Source organism: Westerdykella ornata (genome assembly GCF_010094085.1).
Source record: "Westerdykella ornata strain CBS 379.55 unplaced genomic scaffold EI97scaffold_2, whole genome shotgun sequence".
NCBI lineage: Eukaryota > Fungi > Ascomycota > Dothideomycetes > Pleosporales > Sporormiaceae > Westerdykella > Westerdykella ornata.
This window is the reverse complement of record NW_022986852.1, coordinates 542,768-568,834: the sequence shown is the minus strand read 5'-3', so window position 1 is coordinate 568,834 and position 26,067 is coordinate 542,768. Positions and strand designations below refer to the sequence as shown.

Sequence of the window (26,067 nt, the reverse complement as noted above, 5' to 3'; positions counted from 1 at the left end):
GTCGACGACATAATAGCAAGGGTGCATCTATTCCTTTCCATGAAAGCTCCGCGTGTGAAATGATGTGATTGGCTGTCCACCCCCCGACGTTCAACCGAGCGCGCATCTTTTCCCGTCAAGCGTGCAAACAACACCCTTCCTCATCTATCGCAACCAGCTATGCGCCGAATACCGCAGTGCCAGCGGTCAATTGACCAGGCGCTTGCGTCCCCTCTCTTGTCGAGACAATGCATATCCGCGGCCCCAAGCCGTTCCGCCCTTAACCCAAACCTCCTCCGCACAACCTCCGCCCCGTTCTCCACCTCCCCACGCTTCGAAATTTTTGCGGACGCCAAACAAGATGCGAAGAAGAAGCACATGGCCATGGTGCGGAAATGGCAAAAGAGGATCCATGGTGACTCAGAGCCGATAGGACATCGCGTCGACCCCTACGATCCCACGTCCCCCGTTCGGTTAGCACCTGAGGAGCTCGGCGAGGAAATAGAAATTCTCGAGGAAGAGGAGAGGGGAGAGGGTGCTCCGTATGAGCCGGCGCACGAAGCGACAGGACTGGAGCGAGTCGGGGGGAAGGCATTTGTCAAGCAACATGAGGAGGCAAAGCTGGCGGAGAGGTTTGAGGTTTTGGTCGCGAAGCCTTCGATCGCGAGGTACAGGTATGTTGGATGATCCCCGGAAGTACCATTGGAGGCATAATGTGGGGCATGGGGCTGATTAGATGCAGCTTTGGCCGTGCAACTCCCCTTATGCAGCGGCGAGCCATTCTCAACCGTTTCCATCAAGCGGTCGTGGAGGTCTATACTCTCAAGGAGGCGGGCGCCAACCTGGATCTTTCGTCATACCCGCATGAAGGCAACTATGGCAAGCCGCCGTTCAAGTACTCTTCGGTGTCGATTTCTCTGTCGCCGGCCAACGAACCCGTCCTAAACTACCCTTACGCGGAGGCCAGGACAAAGCTGTTGGGTAAGATGCAAAATGCACTGTCGGAACGGGAAGGGGTTGAGGAGGAGATAGTCGATAAGGCGGAAGAGTATGCCGAGGAAGCGGAGCCGGAGGCGAAGGTCGAGACGAAGACCAGCAGGCAGTTTGACTTCACGTCTTCGCCTGTATCAGAGTCTGCGCCGGCAGCTGAGTCCGCCAAGTCTGTCAACCTTACGGAGATCGGCTTGGATAGCGCAGTTGGTACTGTGCAGAATGAGATTGCGAAGATGCGGCAAACCGTCCTCGAAACTGCAGCGCGCAGGTCCGAGAGGGTTGTTGCAGATCTACGTAAGGTCGTCGAAGCACACCTCATTTCGGCCGCTAGCGAGAATGTTACCGTCATCGAACCTGAGTTGGCGCCTGTTACTTATGGGCGTGTGAAACTCAACGATCCAGCCGTAAAATTTGCGGTAAGAGCTGATCTGTGCTGTCCTCTGCCCGCCTCATCCTAACCGCCACTCTAGATCTCCAAACGCCTCCTCCAACTCACAGGCCACCGCCTATCGGATCCTCAACTCATCGCCTCAGACACCCTCAGCGACCTCCTCCAGAACCTCCTTTCCCTCACCAAACCCAAACCCACCAAACTCTTCGACGTTGTCAAGAAGGAAAATACGCTCAGCAGACTGCCAAACGTGCAACTGTATCCTCGGAAGATTAGCGAGAGGCAGAGGGAGAAGCAGGTCGGAAGGTGGAAGGTCATTGAGTATGCTCTCACCGAGAGAGGCTTGCCGGTGCATTATAGGGATGCGCCGCCGAAGAATACGACGGTTGAGTCGTTTGATGAAAAGAAGGGAGAGGAGTGGTTGCGGCGGCAGTTGAGGAAACTGGACGAACTGAAGATTTAGATGTACGATATTTGGGTGTGTGTTCGGTAAGGTAAGGTTCTATGTGAGGTCTGCTTCGGTGGACGGCTTAGATGCCATAGTGTCGAGGTGTAAATGTATTGTAAGAGTTGCATCCATCGGCTTTAGGGCGGGTATATGTTGTTACAGCGATGGTCGATTGGGTGTAGGGCTCTCTTCCACATACATGTGTTTGTTTGGGCCAAGCCTAATGTCAAGTTGATTATCGGAGAGCACCTCGGACGTTCCATTTGGCTTTCAGGCACAGCCATGTGAGGCTTGGCTATGAACCCTCCCTGAAGCACGACGACGCAGAAAAGCTTAGTCACATGTTCGCTGTGGCGCACTGTGGCGCACCAGATGGAGGTGTGATAGGCTGGTACAACGACAGATGGAATACTGTTACGCATGTAAGAATCCTCAAGCTGCGCCGCATCTCATGCGAAAGCTTAATGAGACGTTCGATCAACAGGCGCTCGTCCGAGGATTGTTCCCTCTCTGTGCTTCTTCATCTGTCTATTCTACAGGTTGTTCTTGGGGTGGCGTGAGAGGTTCGTTTGACCATGACGGCCGTCAATCGCATCTTCACCTACCACGGATACTTGTAATAAAAGTCCTTGACACGCTGAACATTACTCATTCCGTCTAACAGGTCCTGCGTTCCGTTCCGCCTTCTTCCCCATGGGCAATTGATGACGGGGGGCGGACTTCGCGGCGCCGTCGACAACTCCCACAGCTCCGGCCGGACCGCACCAAGACGATAGTTCGGTCTCGGCATGCTTCCTGTTGCTGAGAAAGCACCACTGAGGGTGGGACTTTGCCTTTCAACTTCTCCTTCACTTGCAAGCTCGCCCCCACGCTAACGCCGTAAGAATGGCCAAAATCTTGTTCTCACAGGCGAAAACATGGTCATGTCGAAGCTTGCCGAAGGTAGCAACAAAGGCGTCCTGAGTAATGTTCGCCCTTTTCGCAGAGCCGGGGAGAGGTGACAGGTGTAACAGGAGTAGAAGGAATGGCGCTCTCACGGCCCTTTTATAACGCTAGTCGAAGCTGGGAATCCCGCTGCCTTCCCCGACATCTGGATCGCAGCCGTTAGCGGAGTTCCACTCGTCCACGGTAAACTCTCCAACCCCCTCAGTATTTATCATGACACGAAGTGCATGCCGGGAATAATAATGATGATGGGACGGATGCAATATCGAACCCACACCAGGCGCTTATGGCGATATTGAATAATAAGACGCCCTTACATGCAGGGGCCACGTGGTGATCCTATACGATTGATACTTGCTGATGAAGTGCCACACCTCGAAACTCTGCACGCGATCCAATAATCGACAAAGGCGAACCTCTGGGTTTGCCACCACAGGAATCTTGCGCGCTTGCATCACGCGGGAAAGCCAAAGGTGGGGATACCGGCTACCAGGATCGTGCGGAGAGAAGTGGATTCGCCTTGTCCCAGCCACGCAGCAGTCTATTCCAGAACAGTAGATCTTGATCAACACCATCGGCAGGTCCGCTCCTCCCTCCTTGTGGAACAGCGGCGAAAACGAGACTGCCAGTTCGGGGACGAAAAACAATCGTACTCGGATCAGTAGGACAGGGGCCTCTGCTCCTCCTATTTGCCTTGGTGAGGTGAGGCCCGGTTCAGCGGAGAGAGAGAGAGAAGACCTACCGTGCCGCAATCAAAGCCGATTGCAGGCAAACACGGCAAGAGCATTCCACGATGGTAGGGTCCAGGCTGCGGCGCTTAATTCGTTGCCGTTGGAGGTCAAGTGATAGGAGTGCGGACGGAGTACCAAGTCAGTCCTGTCGGGCGTTCTGCAGAAGGATTGGTGAAAGGTTGGCCAAGACCAAAGGATTCCAAGAAAAAACACGATGCTTTGCAGCTTCCAGGTGTCACAGGCCGCTCATCATGCTTCTACGAAGCTTCTACAATGTAAGCGAAACCTACTCCAGATGGGTGGTGTTGACCATCATCCGGCAATGGCCTTGAAGCAGCATGGAACACCAGGGTTCCTAGGGGTTATTACCAGCAAGAGGTCAGCAGCATAGCAGTATCTCCCAAGTACGACGTTTTGCAGTCATCAAGAGACGAATCTGAAGTGTAGCGATCCCCAACTTTCGCACAACATTATTGACGGAGTTATAGGAGTGTAATTTACATCCAACGAGCAGTCCAGCAGTCCTACAACGATTGGATCGGAGCTTCTGCATTTATCCGGCAGATAGATTTAACCTGCTGCCGAACAAATCCAATCCTTGTAGGGTTTTGCCAATCCAATATAAGCGGCTGGTACGGTGCCAGCGGGCCCTATGTCCGTCTTGGCCGGGCCCGCCCTCCGGCATGTCTGGGGTGGGAATCCGGGGAGGTGGGTTGGATGCGGGTGGATGGGGTTTCTCCAGACAAATGTTTATAAGGCCATGGGCCGGCGACTCTGGGGCTCGAAGAGATTCGTCCTTCGCCGTTCCTCCTTCCTCTCAGTCCTCACCCCAAGGAAGACCCTCCGCACGTCGACAACATGGTGGGTGTCAAGGGTGTCATATCCGCTCCCAAAGCGGCATTGTCCGATCCCATCCTCTCGCGTTTGGTCGCGGAGGATACGGTGCCATGGTACAGGAAGCCTAACATGCGTCTCATGTACTTGTGGCTCTTCCTGTGCTGTATGGGTGTCGAGATGACGTCCGGTTTCGATTCCCAGCTCATCAACACCTTGCAATTCTCCGACCCCTTCAACAGATGTATGTTATAAGAGTTCCGGCTTTTAGCGTCCCCAGGAAGCCTAATGCGATTCAGATTTCGGAAATGGCTACTACGACACCAAGAAGAAGAAATTCTCGATTGAGCCAGCCATGCTTGGCTTCATCTCCTCCTGCTACCAACTCGGCTCCATTCTTGCGGTTCCCATTGCCCCCTACTGCAACCAGCGATGGGGCAGGAGGTGGTCCATCATGGTTGGCTCACTCATCATGGTCGTCGGCTCTATTCTGCAAGGTTTCTCTCAGCACGGTATGTTGCACCTTGGAATATCGATTTGTTCGATTTTGATTGACATTGTTCAGTGGCCATGTACATCATCGCCCGCATGCTCCTCGGTGTTGGCATTCTCTTTTGCATCATTTCCGGCTCTGCTTTGATCGGTGAACTGGGTTATCCCAAGGAGCGCCCTATTCTGACCTCCCTATTCAACTCCTCCTATTTCATTGGATCCATTATCGCTGCCGCAATCGCCATCAAAACCGCCGAGATTAAGGGAAACTGGAGCTGGCGTCTTCCATCACTTCTACAGATTTGCCCGTCTCTGCTCCAGATCTGCACTGTTTAGTGAGTCGAACTGGGATTCTGGCGTTCATTCTTCATCTGGCTAACCTGATACCACAGCCTTCTCCCGGAGAGCCCTAGATGGCTTGTCAGCCAGGACCGTGAGGATGAGGCTTTCGCCGTTCTGACCAAGTATCACGCTGAGGGTGATGCAAACTCGGCCATTGTCCAAGCCGAGATGGCCCAGATCCGTTCGACTATCAAGCTCGAGTTGGAGCATTCCAAGCAGTCTTGGTGGGATATGTTCCGCACTGCCGGTATGCGTCGCCGTGCTCTCATCGCAACCTTCATGGGTCTCTTCACTCAGATGTCCGGCAATACCCTTCTGTCCTACTACTCCAACCTTCTCTTCGAGATGATGGGCTACGATACTTCCTTCGCCAAGACCAGGATCAACATCGCCAACCAATGTTGGAGTTTCCTCAATGCAACTATCATCGCTCTCATTGTTCCCCGCTTCAAGCGCCGACACATGTTCATGCTTTCGTCAGCGACCATGTGTTTGGTCTTCATTGCCATGACAGTCTCTTTCAACAGACTTCGCGTTGCAAAGGACGCGGGCTATAAAAACAACTCGGCGTCCATTTCCGCCCTGATCTGGTACTTCGCGTACTCGCCCTGCTATAACATTGGAAACAACTCTCTGACCTACAGTAAGTTTATCCCTGGTATCCTCTGTAACATTTCACTAACAGGTGGACAGCCTACCTCGTCGAACTCTTCCCTTACGCCCAGCGTACTATGGGTATTGGAATTGAGCAGATCTTCGGCAAGTGCGCTGGGTTCTTCTCCACCAACGTCAATCCCATCGCCCTCGATGCTATAGATTGGAAGTACTTGGCCATTTACTGCGGTTGGATCGCATTCGAATTCGGCTTCGTCTTCACTTTCTATCCTGAGACGCATGGTCGTACTCTCGAGGAGCTTGCTTTCTGTAAGTCCATCAAGTTCATCATCGAGAGCGGACGGACAGTGACTAACAATGTCCGACAGTGTTCGAAGACAAGGAGCTCGCCGACAAGGCCGTTGCAGCCGTCGAGAAGCAGATCCATGAGGTGGAAGCTGGGCATGAGAAAGGTAGTACCACTGTCGTCGAGCGCACCGTTTAGGTCCGGAGACTGTGTTACAGTTGGGTAGTTTTGCATTCTGTAATTAGGACGTCCACGTCTACAAGGCGGATCAGTCATTGCATCTTTTATGTTTGTGAAAGATGGAATGCGATGTCAGTGCCGAATCCTGCCTTCGTTGCTCGTGTTCATCCAAACGTGTATATGGGCTCTTTGAGAATTCAGGGACAATACAGCATGGCCATTCCAAAACGCCGCTGTACATTCCACCACCACAACTGCGCTCGACAATCCTTCCACTGGGGAATTCCACGAACCCCATGTTTGGAACCACCAACATGGCGCTTGGCGCTCACGTCGTCCCCGCACTTCCAACCCTCAAAACAATGAACGTGGTGCCGATCATTCCTCCATAGGAGCCTCGTTCTCCGCCGCCACGCTCGTATTGTTGTCCTCGGTAGTTCTGCTCCTTCTACCTACACAGTGTAGTGGGGCTTACTCGCCCGAGACCCTCAACAAAAACCGGGACGCCGGGCCGCAGGCATACGGTATGGCATGCTGACGCGACAGAAAGTGCTGGTGAAGGTTGTGCGTCTGGTGGGTGCTGCAGGAAAGCTACATAGAAAAGGGGTGAAGGGAAGAATGTTGGAAGGACTGAAGGGAGGGGCCTGCCTGTGCGGATGGGGTAGTGGCATTGATATAGCTAGGGTAAACGAGCGAACAGTTGCCCTACTCTAATAATCACTAAGCTGGAAGCATGCTTCACTCGAAGATATGAGAAGACTGGATTGTGTAGCAAAGTAAATATAGATGTATTATTGAGGTTTCTTGCCTGCCCTAAGGTATTGAGCAATGCAGAAACAAGAGATACCAAAGTGTGCTTCGCGAGCTTCCGCGAAACCGCTGCGGTTCACGGGGGTCGAGCATCTACTATAGCTCGGCCCAGTCATTCGTCCGTTGATGAGGTCGTGACAGAGGGAGGATCGTCCGCCAGTGTTTGAGAGTTTCCTCTTCAAGTGCACAATCCTTCTCCACCCATTCACGAAGTTCTTTCCAGTCCTTCTTCGTCTTTACGGGACGCCGAGGGATGATATCGTCCTTCGCATCCGGAGTAAGATAGCCAAGACGAGCAGTATGAGCTCTGGTCAATACTACAGTCCGTACTTGACGGACAACATCCGAGCGATCTGTCTGATAGTCGCATAGGGCAATGTCACCAAACTTAATGTTCCTCAGATAATTTTTGCCTTTGCCTGCGCGGACGCCGATGTGAATAGTGTCGCAGTTTCGCATGGCTTCTTTGATCACTCTGCGCTCGTGGGGGAGAGATCGAGCCGCCGATTTCATGCGTAGCGTGATTGTCTGGATAACCATGCTGGCGTCCTTCAACTCGCATAGCTGACCGAGATAGTACTCTCGGCGACCAAGAGTAGGGGTGAAGTATACTTTGCATTGCGCCAGACTTACCACCCAATTTCGCTCCCAAGAGTGGTCCTCCCAGCCTTCTTCGTTAGGGCAAGCATTTTTCCCCGGACAGTAGAGGGAGGATGAGCGCAGGTAACAGTCACCGTCTCTGGCTATGAGCGCGTCATTGGCGAAATCGGTTGTTTCGTCAAACCGTACTCTTCTAGGCTTGGGCTTGTTTTGCGTGCGCTTCTTCCAGTCATCAGACATTTTCCAGCTTGAAGGATCTAGATCTGCACCTGGGGACCTGCTCTGTTGCACAAGATGAACGATCTGTGCCTTGATATGACGTCCTTCACCCGAGAGCTCCAGCCACTCCTCGGGATCGCCAAGGGTCTTCCTATACTTATCCCAGGCTCTGTTGAGCCCGAGAAGGTCAAGGAGAGGTTCGGCTTCGACGTCTGCAGCTGCACCACCCATAAGGGTCCATGCATCTGCTATAAGGTGGAGGTTCTCTACCGCCGCCAGTGCCAGGCACAAGTCGCAATCATCGGATCCATCGGAGCATGGCTTGTCGTGTATTTGGCAACGGTCCTCAGACTCGATAGGCCAGTCCTCGAGATTCTCCGACTCTGTGATGAATTTCCGATATTCATACGCCAAGTGGAAGAGGGGCGACTCATAGACCCGTTCGGGTTCGTAGAGGGGTGGAGTGCGCTTTGACTCTACCCAGTCCCAATACCACTCAGTATCATCACGCCCTTCGTCTTCCACGTATTCCCAGTCGTCATCACTCTCATCAGAACTTCCATCCAACTCCATATCATCTTCGTCCACGTGCGTGGAAGGCGACGACGGGAGCTCTGCAGCCGGATTCGACACGTCAACTGTGTCCTCGCCCAGCGAGAATAGAGCTCGTCCACCTCAAGCATCTCAACATTGCAGTCAGCCATGATGGCTCCGTCGCCTTCCCGTCTTTAACAGGAAGGTTATCTGGCAAGTGAGGATTCTGCTGCAGTGATTGAGTTTGAAGGAAGGGTTGGCGTTGGCTTTTCTGGTGGTCTATTGCTTCCAGTTGCAGTGGTGAATGGATCTCACAAAGTACTCGTTGCAACACATATATATCGGGTGGGAGGAAACCCCATTCCTTATGTGCCTTCCCAGTGTCCCCATAACGGTAAACATTGTTCACAGCTGCTTTGAGTGGATCGATTGATCGCGAGGAACACTTGCGCAATGCTCACTAGAGAATACTATAAGTACACAATGTTGTCGGATTACTAACATATCTCTGTACAATGATATCGATTTATCAATTGCTTGTACATTGTAGAAAGCTGTGGGAACATTGGAGACTGATAAATGGGGCGGGGATACATCCGCACATGGGTCACAGAACGGCTACAATCCATCTAAATCAATCATGCAGGGTGTAATTTGGTGCTGAACAAAACATGTTGTAGCTAAAATGCCTAGAGAAGCCAATACTTGTAAAATACATATGGAGCATCTCTAAGATTGTACTCCTACAATCCTACAAGGTAGTAGTTGCAAAGAAAGAACAGTCTCTGGAAACAGCGCAAAAGTGTCGGGCGGAACTCGTCTCAATGAACTGTCTGCATAGAACACCTGAGGAAATACGCGTCTCTGTCCTGCGTATTGGGACAACTCTTACGAGAATTGTGGACGGGTCTTCCATACCTAGGACGGCTGGATGAAGTGAACCGCATGGATTGCCGGTTTAGAGTCTTCAATGCACAGCTTGACTTTACAGGTAGTTAGTGTCGAGGGAAGGAGTACATAGCTTCACCAATTTGAAGAGCGCGGATAGATCGAAACAGAATATGATCGTATTTTCAAGAATGATGAACGAGAAGGGATAAGATACGTGTCTCCACTCATATGGAAACTCGTCGGGGGTATCTAAGAAGAATTGAGGCTGGGCGGTGTGTAGTATGCCATCGTACGGCATGGTTACATATGTACGATATTGAGCTATTGCGCTCTTCATGGTACTGTGTGGCTTTGACTGGAGGTACTCATCGTAGTACTATGTGTGCTTTAGCTATGTTCCCTCACAGTGCTATCGAGTCAGGTTTCAGAACCATTCGCGATCATCGTCAATTACTTGAGGCATGGCCAGATCTTTGAACGACTGGAAGCGCGGGTCGTCTTGATGCATGGAGCAGAACCGACGCCAGTCCTCCATATCCGTGAAGGAGGATAGAGGAACCTGGTCACCATCCTCTGCTGCATTCACTGATCCAATTATAGGTGGAGTGCTTCCCGACATCATCAAGACGCGGGTGGAGCTGAACTCCTGGAAGCGGTTGGCGTCATGGCAAATGAATATAACGCTTCGAAAATAGAAACCCTTTCCCTCGGTATACACAACCTCCGACGGGTCGGCGACTATGATACTGTCTACGTGTGAGAGAATGTGGAACATTCATCTCTCTCTCGTTTCGTCTCGGCGTGGCTCAGAGTCTGGCGGAATTGCGTAAAGGCACTGAAGACTATGTCATGGTAGTGCCTGACATTGAAGAGATGTCCTAGATATAGCTCTTCAACTCCGAGAACATCCCATAGAAAAACCTTACATTGAGCGATACCAGCATCAAGGGAAGACATCCAGGATGTGTCTTGCCAACCCTCGGGATCTAGGGCGGCATATCGTCCCGCATGGTAAAGTGAGCTCTTTCGGTTATAGGAGAGCCTATTTCTACTCTTGTGAGTGTCGAAGTCCTGGGTATCATGTGTGAAGCTCACCGTTTTGATACTGTTCGCTTTCTTCCGCCAGGTCGGGGACATTTTGGAAGTGATCGGGTCTAAGCGAGCGCCTGGCGACCAGTTGTCTACACTGGCCGTTGCTAGACGGAGTGCTTGGTGACGATCTGGTTTGTCGGAAGCCTCCAAGGTGGCTAAGAACTGAGCAAACCAGTGCCAGGTCCGCTTCCAGAGACCTAGAAGACACCAAGTCTCTTTATCCATCGACGGCCCTCGAAGCAGTAACCAGGCATCAACACAGCCTTGCAAGATTTCGATATGGTCTTCCACTACGCAAACCGAACACGAAGGCCGATCAGAGTCAGAGCCGTCGCCGTGGATATTGCACCGGTCCTCAGCCTTGATAGGCCAAGCTTGGCCCTCCGCATCCTCGGTAGGAGATGTGAGGAACCGAAGTTGCTGGATTGCAGTGCAAAATAAGGGAATCTCATAGAGGACAGGCGTTCTGTTCCGTTCCTCCCGCGCTTGCTTTGCCCATGCCCAGTACTTATCCGTGTCGTCGCTATCAGCGTCATCCTCGAGCTCGTCATGGTATAAGCTGTCCTCACCGCTATCGCTACGCAAGCTCGCATCAATCGTGCAATTGTCTTGTGCCACCGATACCGGCTCTGGTGGCACTGATTCAGTAGAAAAGTCAGACATGGTTGGTGCGCTTGGAGTGGAATGGGAAGTTGTGGTGCGCAGCGCCGGAAATATATGTATTGAGTGGACGATTTGTGCATCTTCATGTGTTGTCAGCATTGTCCATGAACATTACACGATCACTTGCGTCCTTCTTAATTTCTCTTACTATGTCGTTAAAAAACAATGTTATTGTTATATGCCAAGGGCAGGATTATAACCAATATAGCTGCTTTGAAACGCATGTATATATATATGGCATTTTTGTAGATCAGGTAAACGAAAATAGAGTTTGCTCAATCAAGACTACAATTTTGCTCGCTTGATGTAGTAAGTAGTGATTATTCTCTCCACGCAGATGTGCATGGACTGTGCAATTCCTAGCTCTACACAAGTGGCGTATTACCTAGGTAGTCTTCTGCTCGGTATTAACAGCATGTTTGATTAGATGATGGACCAAGTTTTACTGTAGAACTGAGGGGACATGCACTATGATGCAATATTAACTCATCAATGCCTCTACTCTGACCTTAAGCTAAGACGTCCCAGAGATGCTCTTAAGTCTATAGATATCAGCACCCGCTCTATGCCTGTGCGCTTGCCAAAAACTGTTTGCTGAATGGGTAGTCCACATAACCCTCCTCGGCCTTAGGAATGTAGAAGGTATCCCTATTGTACTCGTTGAAATCGATACCTTCCCTCAATCTGAAGACGAGATCCGGTGTGCTGATGAAATAGCGACCAAAGACGACGATGACATTCTTGTTGGGATATTCCTCCTCTACGAGTTCCTTCGCCGACTTCGGATCGAGGCCTCCTGCGATGAGAACGGGTCCATCGAAAAGGTCGACAAGAGGATCCAAACGATCCGTTCTCTCTTGATCTATGATGCCCGAGACCCGGGAGTCCACCAGGTGGACGTAGCCAAGACCGAGTCTGTTCAGTTTCTTGATGATATCTGAGAACTGCGGGAGGGGATCTTTCATCTTCATGCCCTGGAATTCGGAGAAGGGGCTGAGGCGCATGCCAGTGCGCTCAGCACCGACGGCTTCAACGACGGCCTGGGCGACTTCGAATGCGAACCTGGACCGGTTTTCGACAGTGCCGCCATACTCGTCTGTCCGCTGGTTGACTTTGTCTTGCAAGAACTGATCAATGAGGTAGCCGTTGGCGCCGTGGATCTCGACTCCATCAAAGCCCGCTTCGATCGCATTCTTCGCAGCTCGCGCATATCTTCCGACAGTCTCCTTGATTTCCGGGATAGTCAACTCCCTCGGCGTGGCATGGTCCTTATCGAGAGGAACGGCGCTGGAGCTGGTAATCTCAATACCCTCCACTTTCGCGAAATCTGGGTTGGCTACTCTTCCGAGGGCCCAAAGCTGGAGGTAGATAAAGGAACCTTTCTTATGGACAGCGTCGGTAACTTTACGCCAGGCATCAATCTGGGCCTGGTTGTAGATTCCAGGCACGTTAGGGTAACCACCGTTTTTTGGGTCGATAAAGGTTGCTTCAGTGATGAGAAGCGTGCCCGGAACTGACGCCCGCTGAGCGTAATAATCGACCACAAAAGGTAGCGGAACGTGATTGTCGTCTGCTCGGAACCGGGTCAACGGTGCCATCGCAATGCGATTTTGGAGGGTGACATTCCCCACTTTGACAGGAGTAAACAAGCGGCTAGTCGACATTACGAATGATATACAGGCGGACAAGGGGTCACTGGTCTCGAAATAATGACTGAAAAGTTCAAAGAGTCTATGGCTTAACGGGGTGTGAGTCGCGAGGAAACTGATATTGTTGCCAATGGGAACAAATTTTTGGAGCTGTCAAGTTGGCTAGATATACCTGGGTACCTGGGTACCTGTTGCCCAGGAAGCTCGTTCGAGTTCGGCGTTAATTTGCAGAGCCGAAGTTTCCTGTGTCTTTTTGCCCGAGGCTTGGAAATCATAGTCCTCGCCGGTTGACGCCTAAGCGCGGTTTCCAGGGTTGTCAGCGCTCCGCCGAGATAAATGTAGAGAGTGCATACTGCGAAGTTCGCAGATATAATACCAATTTGGAAGTGTGCGATTACTAAAAGGTGGTTTCTAATGTCGGTATCTCCGATTTCACCGACTATCTTTGTAAAAGTAGCGAGCACTGCGTTTGGGATGTGCGATCACTAAGATGATTTTCCCTATGCATCCCGGTAGTTCCGATTCCGACGACCTCGGGATGCTTTGTAAGAGTAGCGGGCACCGCTGCTAAATGTAGGTACCGTATACTCTTTTCAGGCCTACGGCTTCTGCAAACTTGAGCGCTGTTTCGCGTGCGTGCTCGTCCGTTACCCATGTAAGTGTATTTCTCAATATCTACGCCCTGCGTTATGCATCGTTGGCTTACCAATCGCAACTCCATAGTCAGCTTAGCCATGTCTCACCGTGGCACAGCTTCCCCTTTTCTCCTCCCTTTCTCTCGGGTTCTCTTGCTTTTGATGCTCCAGTTTCAACGACACACCTTCAACTGAGGAGCACGAGAAGCGCACACATGGCGCTCGGCACTATACTTCCCTTTTGGCCGGCGCTGCTGTTCACGTATCTGGAGCCACTAGCATTGTAAGTATCTAGACCCTTCAAGCAGGAAGTCCATGTACGACAGGACACCTCCATGCTTCGATTCGAGCTGATTTTGCAGCTCTGCCGTTCAACGCTAATATGCTATTGTAGAATCATGGGCTGGAATGCCGCTTGGAACTCGCCGTCGGAGTTCGTGTCTCGTCAAACGCCATCGCCCTCCCTCTCAACGACCGTCCCAGATGGTGCGCTCATCCTCTCTTACACGATTGGCAACGTCTTCATCCTGCTTGGAGCTCTAGCGATCGTCTGCACGGCCATAACCCGCGACCCACGTGTGGCAAAGAGCTATCTCCTAGTGGTTTCCATCGCCGACCTCGGGCACATTTACGCTAGCTACAAAATCTTGGGCCCTAGCGTATTCTGGAAATTCAACGATTACAACGACATGATGTGGGGTAATATCGGTGTCAGCGCGTTCCTTCATATCAACAGAATTGCCACTCTTCTAGGCGTCTTCGGACAACTGGACGAGCAGCATAGGGGAGTTTGAGATTGATCAACGGTTGACGCTCGACCGAAGCTTGGCTTACCCTCCTGCGAGTTGCGGTCCTGCATGGATGCACGAAGACAACCGTTCTGCCGTAGAACCAACAAACAACATGAGCATTTCCCGTTCCTTTGCATCTCTCTCCGACGAACAAAAAAATATATTCGAGTGGTTCGTAACTCAAACTAAAAAACATACAACACCACGCTATTCGCACCTGGTCACCCACGGTACTACTCAACGGGCGCTACACGGCTTGTGTATGGTCGATCGGACGAGAGGCCCAATTCTCCGTGTGCTATGGTCGTATGTGCTAATATCAGATTGGAATTAAAAATATAAGCTACCAAAAACACAAGTGTGTATATTTCTGGAAGTAATCGAGGCGCATCACATAGCCGTTCATGTCTGGCCCAGATGTTGAGGACAGTGTTACCCACATGAGCCAGAACAAAGCTCTCAAAAGAGGTAATCAGCTTACGGACTCCAGAGGTCATCACGCGCAGGTCAAGGAAATACAAACTGGCGCCCCCAAGAGACAACCAATCCTTCCGCTCAATTGTGATTGTTCGTACTACCTTGGAATCCGAGTGGCAAGTTAGCAGTCTAAAAATTTGAGCAGGACTGTCCACTCTATATAGATCAGCATCAAGGCTCGGGATTAGGACGACACTTGATAGAAACCTGTATGAATACGTAGCAAGAAACTGCAAAAGATTTGCAATGGAAATATCGGCATGATTAGGTTACTAATAACGTTGCAAAACTTCAGTAGATGGGTTGTTTGGAAAGCTATTTGAGGTTAAAAAGATTGGTGATTTTTAAAACCTTCCCTGCGCGCGTTGTCTCATCTATTCTACCAATAGGTATAGCAAAGCGTACCTCCCGTTGTGTCTAAAAGGTCCTTCAGCGTTGCGTCACCTGCCAGTTTGCCCATGTTGATTTTGTAATCCAGCGTGACATTCTCACCACTGTAGTCGAACAGTAGAATCGGCCCACCGACTTGGTTGAGGCGTGCTCGTACGGAAATACATCAAGGGGGAAATTCCCTATCGTCGCGGCGGGTCGGCTCTGTTGTTATTGGTCCTTTCGTAGCATTCAGAAGACGACCACACCTACATGTGTCGAAGTACGGAGCTTATCAATCGATTGAAAAGGGAAGCAGTCAACTTTCGTACCGGAACCTGGGAAGTCTACTGAGAAACTCAAATCCGCAACGCTTATGCTGTGACACCAACGTCGCATGCGTGCTTTATCCTCGGCAGTAACTAGACACTCAGGAACCATGGTAGGACATGCGTCCTCCGGAATTTGCCTATGCCTATGCCCAATTTTGATATTTCAGCAACTCCCCTAAACATAATATTGACGATATCGAAAAGGCAACAGGCCTAAGTGTCGAATACGCACGGTTTGTGGGATCAAAAATAATGTTGAAGAGTAATGGTCTCGCATCAGGACAATTCGGATCAGGTTGAGAACGGATATGTGTATGTTGGGGGTTGTCTGCTTGAGAACTCTTCACCTGCGATTTTCTAGTATCTTCTGTCTTTCTCAAATGCCTATCATCTTCTTCTCGATGGTTCAATACCTTAGGCATACATAGTAGGATGCTTATCCCTGCAAATGACTTTTAGTCGGACTTTCTAGGCCCATCAGTATATATTTAGTGGCGCGATGCGAACCCCGCCGTCTACCCTACTCTTTGTCCTCATCGACAGCCTACTTCTGCACTCTACACAACCTCCCCTGCTGCGTCGGCAAACCCCCCGTGCCTTCGACAAACCATCTCTCACTCCCCACCATCGTCACCGCATAAAACACTTGCCACGGGTCTCTCTTATCCTTGATCTCCAACAACCGATCATAATTCTTCCCATAAAAGCTCCACTGGAAATTCGGTTCTTCAGTATCCGCCTCGTTCATGTACTATTCTCATCGTTAGAAAGGCCTGCAAGGAGGGCAGGGAAGGGTGGTGGTTGCGGATTGATTGAGGGGTGGAGTAGTGGGTTGGATGCTGCCCAGGTGGGATGGTGGTGGAACCCTGTCATTTCAGGAACACCGCTCCGCCTGGCAGACGAAACCCATATTTCTGTATTCCACACGCCCATACAGCATCCAATCTACATCTGCTTGCAAGGCTGTAGTAGAGGAGAAACTTTTCACTTACAGCGCCTGCCCCAGGGGAAGCATCCCTCCACTTATTCACGTACTCGTTCAGACGGGCGTGATTCTTAATCTGGTCTGCGGGGCTAACCTCCGGGCCGTAGGAATTGGTATCGTAGCCTGTAGCGTGCATGATGGCGTTGCGCAGGTGTGGGTTCACGGCCGAATCGCTGCCGGGCCATCCTGCAATCTCAGTCGTAGGCGTGTAATCGACGCTGTGGAAGTTGTAGCCGCCTTCTTCAACGAAGGCGCGGATGGATGCAATTGTCTTCTGGAAAAGGGGCGAGGTCTTGTCTTCGAGATTCTTGCGAGGGAACAAGCGAGAGCCGAAGCGTCCATTGGTGACGCTCTCGCCAGGGCCCTGAGGGCGGAAGGCTTGCTTGGGGTACGTCTCGTACCAGTCGACGTAGACTTTGAGGGGGATGCCGACATCGTTGAGTTCCTTGATCATGGGGGCTAGGAAGGCTTCTGCCTCAGGTTTGGTCATGCCGGGCAGGTTGATCTGACTTCTGAGCTGATATGTACGGGATGTGTTGGCGGTCGGGGCAATGGTGTCAATGTAGTTCCACCCGACGCCTTTTGCGGATGTGACCTTAGGCAGCCAGGAGAACCAGATGTCGATGCCTTTCCAGAACGCCGTGTCGTTCACTTGCACGTTGTACGGGGCTGTGGTGGGATTGGTGACGGGGCTGGTCTGAAAGTAAACTTGACCTTGGGCGATGGGCATTGTGTCGTGAGCTTTGACGATGGCGGACGTGACAACTCCGAAGTTTCCTTCACGTTATTAGGTGCGTTGCGCTTTAAAAGAAGGAAGAAGAAGAAGAAGAATCGAACGAGCAAAAAGAGAAAAAAAAAGCGATACACTTACCAGGACCTCCACCACGAATAGCCCAAAACAAATCCGCGTTCTCCCAAGGATCGGCGTGTACAAACCTTCCATCAGCGGTCACAACCTGCATGCGGTCCATCAGTACAACCTTCTCACCTGTCGAGGATGGTTTCTTACCTCCAACGAAAGCACCTGGTCACTCATTAGGCCAAGCTTCGAAGTGACCATCGTAGAGAAGCCGCCGCCTTGCATAAACCCCCCATAGGCACCGACTGTCGTTGATCCTGGTGCCACCAAAGTCATGTTATGCTGGGTCATGTACTGATGTAACTCAAACTGCTCGAGAGCAGCCGTGACCTTGGCCGCTTTGCCATTGTACTTGCCGAATTTATAAGAAGGGATATATTCGAGCTGCTTCAGGTTGTGTGTCCAGATCTGAAGCGCACCGCCGCCGGTGTTCCGTCCGAGAAAGTCGTGGCCAGTATTTCTGGTGCATCAGTTAGCCGAAGAATCGGAAGTGGGAGTGGGGACACAAACTTGATTGTGAGACGGAGGTTGTTGTTGCGGGCAAAGTTGACGGCTAGCTGGATTTGCTTTACAGTAGTCACATTGACAACGTAAGCAGGGAAGGCAGTAATGTTGCAAGAATATCCGGGATTGGGAATGGGAGGCACGGGGCAGGGATTTCCCAGCTGCCACTGTCCGTTGGGAATGGTCGGATCGGCTTTGCTGTCTGGTTGTGAGGGGAATCCCGATTGTCGTCGAAGCTTTTCCACTCACGTAAAGTTGGTGCTACCCTGGATGGATCTGATCTGTTCGCATCTCGCGGGGTTGTAATAAGGCCCTTCGTAGCACGCAGCCGCAGGAGGAATGCCCTTCAGCAACGCCCCTCCCAGACTCGCGTTGAAGGCGTTCCACCTGTCGGTGCTGGGCCAATTGGCATCGCTAGCGTACGTCTTGCACCTTGCCTTGTTCACAGCAGGAACAGGAAGCTTTCCAAACGCAAGATCCTTGTTGCCCTTGACATCGGCTTCACTCAGCGTCGTTTGTTCGAAAGGAAAGTTGACAGCGAGGGCCGATTGCGCGAGGCAAAGGAGGGAAACGGCTTGTAAAGGAGACAACATGGCGATAAAGAGGGCTACCTCTCCCAAACAGCTCACAAGGAAAGCTCCTGGCCACGACGCAGAAGATTGGAATGACGGGACAGGACGAGGCTTTTGTAGCATCCTTGGGGGGCAGGGCTTTCCCGAGGCCATCCCTATCTCCGCCCAAGGCTGCTGGAGCACATGCGAGCGGGAGTTGAAATGCAGTGCCTTAACTGGTCTAGGAGGGCTCCTTCCATGACGCCCAGACTGACAACATGTTGCTTTCGCCGCTTGGGTCACTCTCCCCACAAGAGCCACTGTTGAGCCAGAGCTCGTGCGATCCGTTGTTGGGTGCAACGAGTCAGATTTGGTCGCTCCCAGAGCCGCGGGATGCGCATATTACCCAAATGAAGCGTACCTTGTTGCTGTAACTGTGGAGCTATATTTGACGCAGCCCAAGATTGGATGCTTCTACGGGAGCGGTCAAGGCGCGTATTACCCAATGGCGAACGAGTAGGGCTGAGCAAGGTGCTAGGAACAAAGGCATTCTTATTGTCCGCAGAGACAGAGAACTACTTGAAGAAGGCTGGATCCCCACGGACGGGATGCGAGCGGCGGCGTGTCAGACGGAGTATTCGGCCACGTGGGGAGGCCCGGCATAGATCGTGTTGGGGAGGAACTGGCGGCCAGGCGTATGACAGGGCGACTCGTAAAAGCGAATCCTTCGAAAATCCCTTTTGCAATCAGCAATTAGATATTCATGCAGGCTGGCAAGTACATACTTTGACAGGTACCAGGGCAGAGTCTTCGGCCAATGGCACACTGGGTGCTGAAAAATCCGATGCAGGGGAATGTTCACTGTTTGCGCAGTGCAGCACGGGTTGAATCTCACCGACATGCATCATTGTACCATATGCATACATCAATACATACAGTACCTCGAGCGCAGCGCGCGTCTACCAGGCGCGGGAAGATATGAAGCATCACTATGGGAGATTTGTAGGCTTCTCCGGGTCTTTCGTATGCGCAAGAGTGTGCACCTAGCCATGTGAGGTCGTGCCATTCACAGTAGTAATACTAGTAAGTAGGCTAGTGTGGAGTGGAGGGGGAATGGGGCGCGGGAGCTTGTGGGGCTGCCGCAGGGACCAGCAGATGGCTACGGGGAAAACGCGTCCAGTTGTCGTCCCCTTTAAGTTAATAATTCAATTTTTTTCGCGGATGTGGGCAGCCAACATGCGGCGGAATGAACTCTACCTCGCTACGGCATCTTCCCAACGTCTGACGAGCAATCAGGGGCATGGAGAAACTATTATTACGTTTGTCTATTGCCTTCATTAAATCTGTACTAACGCACCCATTCTCGCATTTCCATAGACTGACAGGCAGCGGGCCCCAAGAGGACCCCCATCTCTTGACCATCTAGACGAACACAGAAACCTTGGGAAACATCAGAGTCAGACGAGACCTCCATCTGGGCGGAGCCTTTCCCTCCTAGTCTATTGTGCAATGCATCGAATGCCCTAGCAATGAACCATCGTCTGGCGAATGCTGCTGTTACAGCCTGCCTGCTGCTGCTCCTCATCATCCTAGGTGGGCTACCGCGAGTGCCACGGCGCGATCGTCCCCGTGACTAAGGGTCAAGTCGACTCGCGCGACACCAGCTGCCTTCGCTGCCTCCGCAGCGTCACCGTGGAGCTGTCCCATGTCAGCCTTCTGTACAGAGGGAAGCAACAAAGGGCCCACAAAGGACCATGGCAACATACCTTGACCACTGGTGCTCCAGTCTCATCGTTCAGAATCTCAATCTCCTTCATTGCGGCACCGCCGCCCTTACCCTTCACGTGAAGCGACTTGAAAACGGCCTCTTTGGCGCACCACTTGCCAGTGAAGCTCGCCAGCGGATCCCCTGCTTTTCGGCAATACGCAATCTCTGCTTCCGTGTAGTTGCGTTCCAGGAAAGTCTCGTTCGCGATATTCAGAGAGCTCAGCCTCTCCTCGTCATACCCGACCCTGAAACCCTTGTTCCCAGCTGACGCCTGGAGGGCCTTCGCGATCATCTCCACCCCCGGCGCACTCGTGTCTCTCACAGGAGCCCTAGCGGACTTCTTGGAGCTGTTGAACGTATACTTTGACGTCTCCTGATCAACGCTAGCGCGAGCCTGCGGATTCAGGAATACCTCCTCCATCTTGTCGTCGGCATAAGGTGCCTTGTCCTTGGCACGGAACAGGTTGTTGTTGATGAGCCCGTCGTGGAAGTACCTGTACGCCTTCTTCTGCCGCGCCTCAACCTTTTGCTTGTAAGCAGCATACTCGGCCTGGTCGAGTGTGGCAAAAAGGTATTTCGGATGAACACCAATCACTTGAGCACCCTTCTGGCCGAATCCAAAGGAGGTGACGGAGAAGGCTTTGACACCGTCCGTCTGGATGGTCCGGGAAGGATAGAGAATGTAATCAAACTTCTCAAGTACCTGGTCGACGTTGTCCGCATTACGGTTGCCAGGGACCAAGCCGGTGTTGAGGACTTGCAGGCACCCATTCATCATCCACGCGCCTGCAGCGCCCTTGGGGTGGCCAGTGAGCCACTTCTGGAAGATTCCAAGGAGCGCGTTGCCTTTGGACCGGCCCAGGTGGGACATTTGCTGGTTGATGACGTCGGACTCGTTCTTGTCGTTTGCAACGGTCGAAGTGCCGTGGAAGGAGGCAACGCCAAGGTCGTCTATGGTGAGGTTCCATGTTGCCAGAGCGCCACGAAGGGGCGCAATGGTCGGGTCTTGCTTCCAGAAGCTGTTGCCATAGTGATTGAGGGCTTCCTTCTCCGCAGACTTGGCCTCTTGTCTGATCTGAGCGACGCGATGCTCCCAATATGCCGACTCATCGAACGGGTGGGAGGGGTCAGCACGCGACTTGTGGGCTTCGATCTCGTCCTTCAGATCGCTGATATCGGACTCGAGGTTCCGCTGGATGGCTTCGAGCCGCTTTTCCAGACGGCGCCTTCTGTACTTGATGTCGAGCTTCGGGGAGGGGAATGCCGAGGGCGACTCCCGGGCCGTGGTGAGGACACCTTTGCCTGGGGCAGGAACCGAACGACCAATCTTGTCGGTTGCCGTAGTAGTCAAGGCGACGATTCCGTAGATGGGGACACCCATATCTAGGGCCAGCCTGGCATCCATGAGCACCTGGACACCACAGCCCTGAGCCTCCATAAACCCGTTCCTGGTGGTCGTCGTGGGTCGGGACATCTCTTTCGCGGTGCGCCCACGGGCAAACTCGTCGTCGGCGTTGCTAGTGGCCTTCATGTTGGCGAATTCGTAGGAACCTTCCTCCTGGAAATCGTCAAACCCTCCCACGAGGCACATGCGAGCCTTGCCCTGCACAATGGTATCGTAGCCAATGTCAATCGACTCAACAGCAGTAGCGCAGGCGCCGACGGGCGTCTTGATGGGACCCGTGGAGGAAAGCAGCAGCATGTTCACCCACGCGCTCATCGTATTGATGAAGGACTCTTGCAGGATGTCCTTTTGGAGCGGTTTGTCGAGATATCGGTCCTTGTACATTCCCCGGAGGGCACTTGTACCACCGATACCAGAGCCGATACAGTTGCCAACCTGTGACAGGTGCACATAGCGGTACAACTCATATGGGTCGGTGATGCCGCTCGTCAAGAGCGCCTCGGACACGCAGACAAGGGTGAAGAGGGTGACAGGGTCCACCTGGGAGATGATGTCCTCAGGGACGCCGTATTTCCTTGCATCCCAGCCTGTTGGGATCTGACCGGCGACCAGACGGTCAAACCGCAAGGCCTTTGGAATCTGGATAATGGCACCCTTCTTCAGCCGGACCGAGTATTGGTCGGAGCCGGGAATTTCGAAGATCTCCACATGGTCCCCGTGCTTCCGCCGGAACTCCTCAGCATTCTCCTTGGATGCTTCGAAGGGGTCCAGATCGGCCTCGATTTGTACTTCCTGGAGGAGCTCCTTCTTCTCGGGGTCGTACCCGTTGAACAGCTCCGGCTCGATGAGACGGATGCCCGAATGCTCAAGGATGTACTTCTCGTACTTGGCTTTGATGTCGCGGTCTTCGACAGGCTCACCGGACTTGGCATCGACCCATCCAGAGTAATGGTTACCCTTGTACGGGCCATTGTGGTTCTTGATCAGGCCCATGATCCAGGCCATCTCTACACAGCCTTCCAGGGTGAACTGTCCATGAGCCTCCATCTCCCAGCGTGTCCTCGCGTTGCCCCAAGGTCCGACTTCCGAGAAGCCGGTGACGACGACCACCCTCTCAAGGTCAACCATACCCTTCAAGTCCTCGTTCAGAGGCTTGACTTCCTTTTCCCAGTCTGGAAGTTTGGGGAATTCGAACTTCAGATTGGCTCTCGGCTGGACGGTGACCTTGCGGTACAAGGCCTCGTTTGCTTCCCCATTGACAACTTTGTTCTCGATGGCGTTCTCCTTGATGACGGCCTTGCGCACCTCGCTTGTCTCCATGTATTCTTTGCGGAGGTCGGTCATGACGTCCTTGAGATTGTGAATGTATTGGAACCCGCCGTTCAAGTCAGCCCAGACGGGCTCCACCTGGCAGAGATTGGCAATCGACGGCGCCATGAGGCCGAGCAAGTTGAAGGCCATCTCGGCTTGTGAGAATGTCCGGACGCCGTACTTCTCAATACCCTCGGCGACAATGTTGTTGCCCGCCATCAGGCCGGTACCGCGGGTCCAGCCAATGACTGCGCCGCAGATGGTGAGGAAGTTGCCCCAACTCTCCGAGTGCCATCTCGTGAACAGCGTCTCGAGAGCGATCTTGGACTCTGGATACAATCCATCGTTGCCAAAGGTGCCGTGGTTGGGCGACAGAGGAAGAATGACCTGGGCGGGCCGGGTCTCGTATCCATGGGCTTGCTTCTGAGTCTTGATGGCACCAAGAAGACGGAGAAGGTTGGTCAACATGATGCGATGAGCGAGTTCGGACTTGGAGTCGAGACCGTCGATTTCTCGGCCATTTTCCGAGATGGCGGCGAAGGGTATGACAATGTCCAAATCCCAGCCGAGGCCGTTGTTGGAGTCGTAGATGTAATCCACCAGGGCCTGGACGTCCTGCTTGCTGCCCTGGTTGAAGGGAACAACAATCAATTGCGAGCCCTTGGCGCCATATCGAGCGTAGATGGATTGGTAGTATTCGTTGACCTGACGCGAGAATCGTGAGGTGGTCACGACGACCTTGGCACCTCCACTGATCAATCCTTGCAGCACTTCGGCGCCAATAGACCCGGCGCCTGCACCAGTCAAGAGAGCATACTTGCCCTGGAAGCTGAGGCCCTCGTGGGCGGCCTTCTCCAGCGTGCTGAGATAGATGTTGGTCAACCTCTTGCTGTAATCCCAACCATTGTCATCCTTCCTCTTGAGATGGATGTAAGGGACCGTCTCCACCCTGCCCTGCTTCTGGGGGCTAGGCACGCGACCGTTACGACCCTTCTTGATGATACCGTTCGGGGTTTTGCCGTTCTCGTTTGGCAGCATCTGGCCCTCGTTCATGGCGAGCGCTCGCAAGACGCTCCCATAGAGGTTCTTGACCTGCATCTTGGAGGACTTGGAGAGTTTCTGCTGTCCCTTGATGAGTTTGTAGATGCGTTGTAGGTCGTACTGGACCTTGGTGCGGTTGTTGTATTCGGAGAGCTTGCCGCCCTCTGCCATCTCGGTGACGTACTGCTCGAACTTGCGGATATTGGCTCGGGGAATCTCGCTGTAGTTGAGGTTTCCCTTGGCATCGATCTCGAGGTGAGGGGCGGTGGGCTTGGAGACTTCCTTGTACACGGTCAAGCCCTTGTCGAGGATCTCTCTGCAGTTGTTGATGAGGTCTTGGCCCAGCTCCTTTGCCAGCTGGTACGTCTCGCCACGTTCCGTGGGACAGTGATCGATGTGATACTGCATGAATTCGAGAAGTGTGGGGTTCGCGCGATTCATGATGGCGATGCAGCGGCTCACAATCTCTCGATCGACCGTCTTGAGCCGCCCGAAGATGATGTCGTAGTACATGCTGAGGGCGTCCTGACGGGCCCAATTCCAGGCAGAGTCGTAGACGCGAGCCTTCTTGGGTGTGAATTGCGGCTCAATTCCCGCGGCATAGAATTCGCCGTGCTCTGCGTTCCACAGGTCGAGCTGGTTCTGCAGAACGGCGTTGGCTTGCTCGGTGACGAAAGCGGCCTTGTCCCCAGCCCGAAGGTCCATTTTGAGATAGCTCGCGAACAGCTCGAGCTGCTTCTTGAACAGCATGCGCTGGTCCTGGGTCAGAGCATCGATGGCGGCGGGATCCATCATCATGCCGGCTCCTGGGCCGCCAGCATCGCCTCCGGCGGCGGGAGCGGACAGGTTGATGCCGGCATGGGCAGCATATTTGTTGGCCATGTCGTCCAGCCACGCCTTTGTGTCATTGTCGGATTTGAAGCGCTGTGCGGGTTCGAAGGTGATGGCGAGAAGAAGGACGCCGTTCTGGCGACCCTGGGGGAGCCCCCACCTGGTCTCGAGGTATTTCCGCACGCCGCTCATACCGAACGAGTTGGGCACCTTGGACGAGACGACGCGGGCGATCAGGCCCTGGGACGTCTTGCCGAGCTCACCGTTGAAGGTTTGCTGCATCGATGCACCCAGCTCATCCAAGGGCGTATCTTCGGGCTTCTCGGGGGTGGAGCCAAACTCCTTGCCCAGGTCTCCGAGAATCTCATTCTGGAGAGTAGACTTGCCTGCAAGTGATGACACGGTCAGCGGGTGTTACAGGAAGGGTGTTGGGAAGGGGCTGTGTCTCACGCACCTCCAACGAGGTCCTTGATGGCCTTGTTCAAGGGAATTTCCAGCAGAGGCTTCTTCAGCTTCTGGGCGATGATGGCCCGCAGGATATCCGTGGCCGTGACGGGGGCATCGGCGACCTGGGCGGCGGGGCCCACGCTGGCAGCGGGAGCGGGTGCTGCAGAGGGAGCGGGGGGTGCGGATGAGGGAGCAGCGGGCGTGGCGGCGGGGGCGGCGTCGGCGGCAGGTGGGCCAGGCTGCTCGTCGTCGACAACCGGGTCGACATCGTAGTAGATTTCCTTTGCGTCCTTGCTGTAGGAGAGGATCTGGCGCGAGATGTTTTTGGCGGCATCGTGGGGTTCCCAATGGAATTTGAGGGTCCGCCTTGCCATGTTGGCCAGGGTCTGGTCGGGCCCGACTTCGACGATGCGCTGGGTGCCATGGCCGAGGATGACATTCTGAGTCTCAATCCACCTCACGGGCGAGGCGAATTGGTATGCCAGAAGCTCGACGAGCAGCGTATGGGCGAGCTCCTGCTCGACTTCGGGCCTCATGTCGGCGGTCTGCGGGATGGATGGGAGACGTGCCCGTGGGATGGGAGATGGGGTATAGCGGAACGAAGCGGCAACGACGTCGTCGGTCGAAGAGGAGAAGAAGGGAAGGACGACGACGAGGGTATCAAGGGGTTGGGCAGGAGTGGAATTGGCGGGAGGTCTGCTCGGGTTGGTGTTGAGGTGGTGGTGCGTGGAGGAATGTGGAATGTGCCCAATGCAGCCCTTGCTATAGGCAGGTGCGAGGGGAGGGGGAAAAGAGGGAGAAGAGTGAGGAGTGGTGAGTGGGTTGAGCAATTGATGACGAGGCGGAGGAAGGAAGAGGAGGGATGGAAGCCGGGCCGGAAGGGAGGGGGATGGACAGTAGAGAAAAGAAGTTGGTGGAGGAGGGGAGGGAGAGGAGAGAGGAGCACTTGAGGAGGAGAAACGGCCGTTGGTCCGAGTGATAGGGTAGACTAGGAAGACGTCTTGTGTGGGCCGTTGTTGCCTCAATCAGACATGGATGATGGATCGCATCCCTCTCTCTCTCTCTTT

The 26,067-nt window shown here is 53.1% G+C and overlaps 8 protein-coding genes across 8 annotated transcripts, besides 1 other annotated feature; 3 read left to right on the top strand and 5 right to left on the bottom strand.

The window, feature by feature from the left end:
• Positions 1–137: 137 nt before the first annotated feature.
• EI97DRAFT_429816 (uncharacterized protein) lies at positions 138–2,065 on the top strand. The gene is made up of 3 exons (XM_033797529.1): positions 138–653; positions 722–1,388; positions 1,443–2,065. Exons 1-3 carry the CDS (start codon positions 358–360, stop codon positions 1,824–1,826), a joined length of 1,347 nt encoding a protein of 448 aa, XP_033657592.1. The 5' UTR covers positions 138–357; the 3' UTR covers positions 1,827–2,065.
• Positions 2,066–4,082: 2,017 nt separating this feature from the next.
• On the top strand, positions 4,083–6,289 carry EI97DRAFT_108914 (hexose transporter-like protein). The gene is made up of 6 exons (XM_033792957.1): positions 4,083–4,565; positions 4,621–4,833; positions 4,887–5,148; positions 5,206–5,798; positions 5,849–6,079; positions 6,139–6,289. Exons 1-6 carry the CDS (start codon positions 4,346–4,348, stop codon positions 6,252–6,254), a joined length of 1,635 nt encoding a protein of 544 aa, XP_033657591.1. The 5' UTR covers positions 4,083–4,345; the 3' UTR covers positions 6,255–6,289.
• An 853-nt stretch (positions 6,290–7,142) lies between these two features.
• EI97DRAFT_454980 (uncharacterized protein) lies at positions 7,143–8,438 on the bottom strand (the record flags this gene model as incomplete). Its single annotated transcript, XM_033800597.1, has 1 exon — positions 7,143–8,438. The coding sequence occupies one exon, from the start codon at positions 8,436–8,438 to the stop codon at positions 7,143–7,145; it is 1,296 nt and encodes a 431-aa protein (XP_033657590.1).
• A 1,276-nt stretch (positions 8,439–9,714) lies between these two features.
• On the bottom strand, positions 9,715–11,045 carry EI97DRAFT_498331 (uncharacterized protein; the record flags this gene model as incomplete). Its single annotated transcript, XM_033802547.1, has 2 exons — positions 9,715–10,028; positions 10,217–11,045. The coding sequence occupies 2 exons, from the start codon at positions 11,043–11,045 to the stop codon at positions 9,715–9,717; spliced, it is 1,143 nt and encodes a 380-aa protein (XP_033657589.1).
• Positions 11,046–11,608: 563 nt separating this feature from the next.
• EI97DRAFT_369356 (FMN-linked oxidoreductase) lies at positions 11,609–12,709 on the bottom strand (the record flags this gene model as incomplete). Its single annotated transcript, XM_033795184.1, has 1 exon — positions 11,609–12,709. The coding sequence occupies one exon, from the start codon at positions 12,707–12,709 to the stop codon at positions 11,609–11,611; it is 1,101 nt and encodes a 366-aa protein (XP_033657588.1).
• Positions 12,710–13,285: 576 nt separating this feature from the next.
• On the top strand, positions 13,286–14,416 carry EI97DRAFT_108824 (uncharacterized protein). The gene is made up of 3 exons (XM_033792956.1): positions 13,286–13,349; positions 13,418–13,612; positions 13,724–14,416. Exons 2-3 carry the CDS (start codon positions 13,545–13,547, stop codon positions 14,121–14,123), a joined length of 468 nt encoding a protein of 155 aa, XP_033657587.1. The 5' UTR covers positions 13,286–13,349; positions 13,418–13,544; the 3' UTR covers positions 14,124–14,416.
• Positions 14,354–14,617: a sequence feature (Protein overlapping with rRNA (EI97DRAFT_108868, KAF2280048.1) was converted to a misc_feature.).
• Positions 14,618–15,842: 1,225 nt separating this feature from the next.
• EI97DRAFT_369217 (FAD/FMN-containing isoamyl alcohol oxidase-like protein MreA) lies at positions 15,843–18,239 on the bottom strand (the record flags this gene model as incomplete). The annotated part of the gene is made up of 6 exons (XM_033795177.1): positions 15,843–16,049; positions 16,291–17,060; positions 17,155–17,239; positions 17,293–17,602; positions 17,653–17,844; positions 17,896–18,239. The coding sequence occupies 6 exons, from the start codon at positions 18,237–18,239 to the stop codon at positions 15,843–15,845; spliced, it is 1,908 nt and encodes a 635-aa protein (XP_033657586.1).
• Positions 18,240–19,700: 1,461 nt separating this feature from the next.
• EI97DRAFT_108781 (uncharacterized protein) lies at positions 19,701–25,649 on the bottom strand. The gene is made up of 3 exons (XM_033792955.1): positions 25,008–25,649; positions 19,964–24,939; positions 19,701–19,895 (listed from the first exon to the last, which is right to left on the bottom strand). Exons 1-3 carry the CDS (start codon positions 25,534–25,536, stop codon positions 19,782–19,784), a joined length of 5,619 nt encoding a protein of 1,872 aa, XP_033657585.1. The 5' UTR covers positions 25,537–25,649; the 3' UTR covers positions 19,701–19,781.
• Positions 25,650–26,067: the final 418 nt, after the last annotated feature.

Bases quoted from the DNA above. Each gene is read 5' to 3' on its own strand.
- EI97DRAFT_429816 (XM_033797529.1), top strand. From the start codon at position 358: ATGGCCATGGTGCGGAAATGGCAAAAGAGGATCCATGGTGACTCAGAG. The intron at 654-721 runs GTATGTTGGATG...GATTAGATGCAG, and splicing joins CCTTCGATCGCGAGGTACAG to CTTTGGCCGTGCAACTCCCC. The intron at 1,389-1,442 runs GTAAGAGCTGAT...CCGCCACTCTAG, and splicing joins ATCCAGCCGTAAAATTTGCG to ATCTCCAAACGCCTCCTCCA.
- EI97DRAFT_108914 (XM_033792957.1), top strand. From the start codon at position 4,346: ATGGTGGGTGTCAAGGGTGTCATATCCGCTCCCAAAGCGGCATTGTCC. The intron at 4,566-4,620 runs GTATGTTATAAG...AATGCGATTCAG, and splicing joins CTCCGACCCCTTCAACAGAT to ATTTCGGAAATGGCTACTAC. The intron at 6,080-6,138 runs GTAAGTCCATCA...AATGTCCGACAG, and splicing joins TCTCGAGGAGCTTGCTTTCT to TGTTCGAAGACAAGGAGCTC.
- EI97DRAFT_108824 (XM_033792956.1), top strand. From the start codon at position 13,545: ATGGCGCTCGGCACTATACTTCCCTTTTGGCCGGCGCTGCTGTTCACG. The intron at 13,613-13,723 runs GTAAGTATCTAG...ATGCTATTGTAG, and splicing joins TATCTGGAGCCACTAGCATT to AATCATGGGCTGGAATGCCG.
- EI97DRAFT_108781 (XM_033792955.1), bottom strand. From the start codon at position 25,536: ATGAGGCCCGAAGTCGAGCAGGAGCTCGCCCATACGCTGCTCGTCGAG. The intron at 24,940-25,007 runs GTGCGTGAGACA...CATCACTTGCAG, and splicing joins CATCAAGGACCTCGTTGGAG to GCAAGTCTACTCTCCAGAAT. The intron at 19,896-19,963 runs GTATGTTGCCAT...GACATGGGACAG, and splicing joins CTGGAGCACCAGTGGTCAAG to CTCCACGGTGACGCTGCGGA.